The sequence below is a fragment of the Punica granatum genome, chromosome 4 (assembly GCF_007655135.1).
Source record: "Punica granatum isolate Tunisia-2019 chromosome 4, ASM765513v2, whole genome shotgun sequence".
In the NCBI taxonomy this organism is placed as follows: domain Eukaryota; kingdom Viridiplantae; phylum Streptophyta; class Magnoliopsida; order Myrtales; family Lythraceae; genus Punica; species Punica granatum.
The window spans coordinates 36,477,079-36,482,043 of NC_045130.1; the positions used below are offsets into that span (position 1 = coordinate 36,477,079).

The 4,965-nt window shown below is 38.9% G+C and overlaps 1 protein-coding gene across 2 annotated transcripts; it reads left to right on the forward strand.

Moving 5' to 3' along the window:
- The first annotated feature begins 1,772 nt into the window (after nucleotides 1-1,772).
- LOC116203133 ((-)-alpha-terpineol synthase-like) lies at nucleotides 1,773-4,611 on the forward strand. Of its 2 annotated transcripts, none has more exons than XM_031534794.1 (7): nucleotides 1,773-2,090; nucleotides 2,407-2,671; nucleotides 2,768-3,143; nucleotides 3,290-3,508; nucleotides 3,619-3,757; nucleotides 3,846-4,081; nucleotides 4,114-4,611. In XM_031534794.1, the coding sequence occupies exons 1-7, from the start codon at nucleotides 2,016-2,018 to the stop codon at nucleotides 4,196-4,198; spliced, it is 1,395 nt and encodes a 464-aa protein (XP_031390654.1). In that variant the 5' UTR covers nucleotides 1,773-2,015; the 3' UTR covers nucleotides 4,199-4,611. The 2 variants fall into 2 exon arrangements, with proteins under 2 accessions (XP_031390654.1, XP_031390653.1); XM_031534793.1 differs by having other exon boundaries at nucleotides 1,776-2,090; nucleotides 3,846-4,094; nucleotides 4,176-4,611.
- The last annotated feature ends 354 nt before the right edge of the window (nucleotides 4,612-4,965 follow it).

Genomic DNA, 4,965 nt, shown 5'->3' on the forward strand with positions numbered 1-4,965 from the left:
TTTTAAGATGAGAGGCCTCGGCCTACAGCCTATAATGGGGTATGAAAACCTGATTAGGTAACGACACTCAACTAAGATTTTTTGATAAATACTCGTTATTTAAGATTGATTGAAGGAAAATTGTGTAAATAAACATAAAATCATATTTAATTTGTTTGTATATATTACAGCAGTTACTGTATATATATATATATATATATCTATATATGAGCACAATAAACAACAGTTATTGTGTATTACATAAAAACGATATAATTTTTTGGAAGAAAATAAAGCAATTGTCATCTCAATGTTACTTCACTTTTGATTTTCAGTTGGAATTTCTCTATTCTTGGGGAAGCGGGGCTCGCCGGCAGCAATCCCTCCCCTAGCAAGGTTGCAGGTGACTCTAGAGGCCAGGGGTGGGGTCAAAATTTTCATTTAGGGGAGTAAACTCATATTTTTAGAGGTAAAATTTAAAAATTTTAAAATTTAAGGAAACAAAATACTAATTTTATATATAAAAATTCATGCTTTTAAGGATAAAATTTAAAAACTTCAAAGTTCTGCCCCCGACAATACATTGGCTCCGCCTTGCTAGAGGCCGCCAATGACCTCGTGGGGGAGGGGCGGTCACCAATGAGGCTCCGACTGCTCCCCTCCTCCTCTTCCTTCCTTTCTCTAATCTCCCCCTTTGCTCTTTTATTTTTATTTTTTTAGTTTTAAAACTTTTTCAAAATATTATTATTCCAAAATATTTTTTAAGTAAAAATGACAGATAAGTGGATGCAAGGACTGAAGTGAACAAATGGTGCAATGCTAATAACGAAATTGAACAAAACTAAATGTTTAAATATGAAAAAGCTATGTAAGGTTAAGTGTAAAAATGACTTTTTTTCATTATTTTAAATAAAATGAAATGATATATATATATATATATATATATTGATAATGAAACCAGATAAATGCCTATTATAGAAATAAAATAACTATCAACTACATAAGTGATGTACGAAAGCTCCAACAACATCACCAAATAAAAGCGATCTAAGGTGTGAATACTTCAAATTTATATAAATTAAAGGTGGGGATGCCATCGGCATAAAAATCTAAACCTGGCTACTGGATCCCCCTCATGTGGAAAAAGACGGAAGGAAACAGATAGATCTTTGTTTTTTTTTTTTTTTTTTAATAATTGGAAACACATACACCTTCCACCGAAAAAAAAGAAGAAGAAAAAACAGGTACATCTATATAAGGAAAGGTGACGAAAACGAAGTTATTATTAAATTTTAAATTATCTTAATTCGTGGACAAATTTTGGCAAGCCAATGAATGCAATTATCAGCCACCGAAATATGGTTGAACGATAAATTGAATTCTTAATATGAACATTTTATTTTATGGTGAATGACAGATTTTCAATTATAGCGTAGAAATTTATAATTCACTGAAAGTATTTCATAATTAAAATAAGTCTATTTTCATTAGTCTTAATTAATACATTGATGATATATTTCCGTAGCCTCAGCAACAAAAAAGTTGCAAATATCTAACCTCTTCATCAACCCCGTACAACAGGAATCATGTGCAATTCGGGGGTGTGGTTATTAATTTTCTTATATACATAATTGATTTGCTGCATTTCTTCTTGGAGCAATAATCCTCCCACTCGTTAAAAAAAAAAAGCATGGGAAAAATATTAGCTGGAGGAGGAGGGGATCCTGATTTATATATTTTCGTGTCATGCGCTTGAAAACGTCGGCAAAACGTTGGCGTTTTTGGCCTCATAAAAACCTCAGGGACCCGAGAATAGACCTAGGGGACTCAAAGCTGATTTTATCACGCATACGAGAACCTCTGCCAGTACTAGAAGCTCTGATCTCTTCCTTGCTGGAATCTCCATCTCCGCTGTGCGTTATGCCATGAGGAATCCACGCCTCATCAGTTGTCCTTTCTCTCGCAGCCTTCATGTCCTTCACCCAGCCCTGTGAGCAGCTCATCTTGTCACCCGCCGCATTTTGCCACCCGATGTCATGAGTCCTAACATGGGGTCTACATATACCGAGCACGCAAGGATGTGGGACTGCAGCTCTGTACAAGAGTACAATGTAATGGGGAAACTTTATCAACTTCTCGTTTACATTAAAACATGTGCTGCAATGATTATCTTGTGAACTAATAATTAGTTAAGCCGCAAAGAGGCGTCGTTAGGGTAGCATAAGTTACAGCATGAATTCGAAATCGTAAGATTAAGTTCAACTCTAAGATCAAACTAATCGAATATACTGTGGGGTGTCCCGATGTATTGATAGGATTTTCAGAGTTGAGTGTTGAAAATATTGTGATCCGTTTAGTCAAGCATATGTCTTATGAATAATGAAACTGGTCTTTTCAATCTTGAAATTTCTCATGATGAATATGCAGGAAAAGTATTTCGAGGAGGTAGAAAAGATGAAGGATGATGTAAGAGGACTAATAGCTCAGCTGATGGATCCATTAGCAATGCTCGAGTTAATAGACGCCATTCAGCGGCTCGGGTTAGAGTATCATTTCAAGAGGGAGATTAAGTGCACGCTGGACTCCGTCCATGAGCACACTAATGCGAATCGATTCCAATATGGTGAGTTACATGCTGCTACTCTCCGATTCAGGCTCCTCAGGCAGCACGGTTATTACGAAATGCCCCAAGGTACGTTGTACAGTTGATTATGATCTTGACGGAAAAAAAGATACTCAAGAGGTTTCATACTGATTAATGTCTATCTTTTGTCTTTCCTATATACAGATGTCTTTTGCAAATTTACCGACGATTCTGGCAACTTTATGTCGGCAGTCGAAGATGACGTGAAGGGACTGTTGAGTCTATACGAAGCTTCATTCCACGGATTCGAAGGTGAAACCATAATGGACAAAGCTAGGGTGCTCTCTATTGCGCATCTGAGGAGAAAAAAGGATGATATCTCATCACCAGTTTTGGCCTGGAAAATTGAGCATGCTCTGGAAATGCCTATTCATTGGAGGCCAAACCGGTTGGAGGCAATGTGGTTCATGGAAGTGTACAAGGATGACCCTGGCATGAACCCGACTTTGCTCAAATTGGCTAAGCTTGACTACAACCTTGTCCAGTCAATCCATCGGGAGGAACTTAGCCAACTAGCAAGGTACACAACCGAACCAACATCGTGTTTGTACCTTAAAAATTCTGCATTTGCAATGTATAATGTAAAATTAAAAATTTACACTGGGAAATCAACCACCCGATTTGTTAATATTAACGTAAGATTTCGTTACATCTGATTCTTCTCAGGTGGTGGTCTGAACTTGGTCTAGGCACGTCCATGACCTTCTCCAGGGACAACCTGCTGGAACACTACTTATGGAATGTTACCATGGTGTTCGAGCCCCAGTACAAAGCCTTCAGAGAAATGACAACGAAAATGACCTGTGTGATAACACTTATCGATGATGTTTACGACAAGTTAGGGTCGCTCAATGAGCTGGAGCTCCTGACCCATCTCATTGACAGGTTTGGTTCGTCAATATTAATGTTCATGTATCGGCTTTATACACTCGAGACATCATAGCGGTATTAACATGGAACAGTTATTTGCGTGTTGGTCAATCTTAACACGTCAGATGGGATGTTACTAGAGCGGACGAGCTACCTTTGACAATGAGGACATGCTTCCAGGCTCTGTATAATATCACCAATGAAATAGGCTGCTGGGTGCTGAAAGAGCGAGGCATTGAAGTCCACCCATACCTGCAGAAAGCGGTAATGTAATTTACAAAGGCAAATGTAAGCACATTTTGTATCGACTGGCTTTAAACCATCTGATCATTTCTTCCACATGATATAACAGTGGGCAGATCAATGCAAAGCATACCTTGTCGAGGCAAACTGGTGCTATAAAGGCCTCAAGCCTTCAGTGCAGGATTATCTCAGTAACGCAGTTAGATCAGTCGGAGGATTTATTGTGCTACTGTGCTGTTTCTTCATCACCACGGATGACTTAACCAAAGACAAACTGGAGTGCATTTCCAGAATTCCGAGTGTCATGCAATGCTCGACCCTAATTGGCCGACTGAATAATGATTTGGCTCCATCATCGGTATGTCCCCTGATTGTTCACATCTGCTTAATTCTGCTTTTATTCGGTGTCATAAATTGAAATGTAAGCATGCATGCGCAGTGCGAATTGGCTGCTGGAGATAAATTGAATTCGGTGGAGTGCTATATCAACGAAAGTGGAGCTTCTAATGAGGAGGCGAGAGAGCACATTCGGAATCACGTGCATGAAGCATGGAAGGCTCTTAATCGTGATGCGTTCACCGACAAGTATTGACTTCCCGGTCCCTTTGTCGAGGCCTGTCTGAATCTTGCACGGGCGTCTCATTGGATTTACCAGTACGGAGATGGGCATGAGGCTCGAAGTCAAGAAGCCAAAGGGAAACTAATGTCCGTCCTGGTCCGACCAGCTGGTTCAGATTGATCGAACAGATTGAATTGTTTATCTATTGAGAAAGTTATAGGTAGCCATCAATAGATTTATTAATCTCTAGAAATGGCAACAACATTAAAATGACTAAACATAGTTACTACGATGAAAGACTTTCGATATAGGGCGATGATACTACAAGGCCATCGGATCTCTAGCTTTCATCATCATACTCAAACTTTGAGAGCTCGAACTGAGCTCAACCCGAGCTTGCAGTCGAACCAGTTTACGATTCTAAACCACACGAATCAAATTAATGGCCAACTGGCTCCATGCTCATTCCGGTTATGAAAACTGCCAGAATCAAACCCGAGCTCTGATGGTTTTTGATCCAAATTAGAATGACTCGATCAAGAGAAATAACGACTAATTAATTACAAGTTATTGCTATGATAATATTTTATAGACTATGTCCACGAATATATAGTCGGGTACTTTAATTTGGAGGAGCTCAATCTCTTATCTCGCTGATTTGTTCTTGTGG

Bases quoted from the DNA above. Each gene is read 5' to 3' on its own strand.
- LOC116203133 (XM_031534793.1), top strand. From the start codon at position 2,016: ATGAGTCCTAACATGGGGTCTACATATACCGAGCACGCAAGGATGTGG. The intron at 2,091-2,406 runs GTAATGGGGAAA...ATGAATATGCAG, and splicing joins GCTCTGTACAAGAGTACAAT to GAAAAGTATTTCGAGGAGGT. The intron at 3,144-3,289 runs GTACACAACCGA...GATTCTTCTCAG, and splicing joins GAACTTAGCCAACTAGCAAG to GTGGTGGTCTGAACTTGGTC.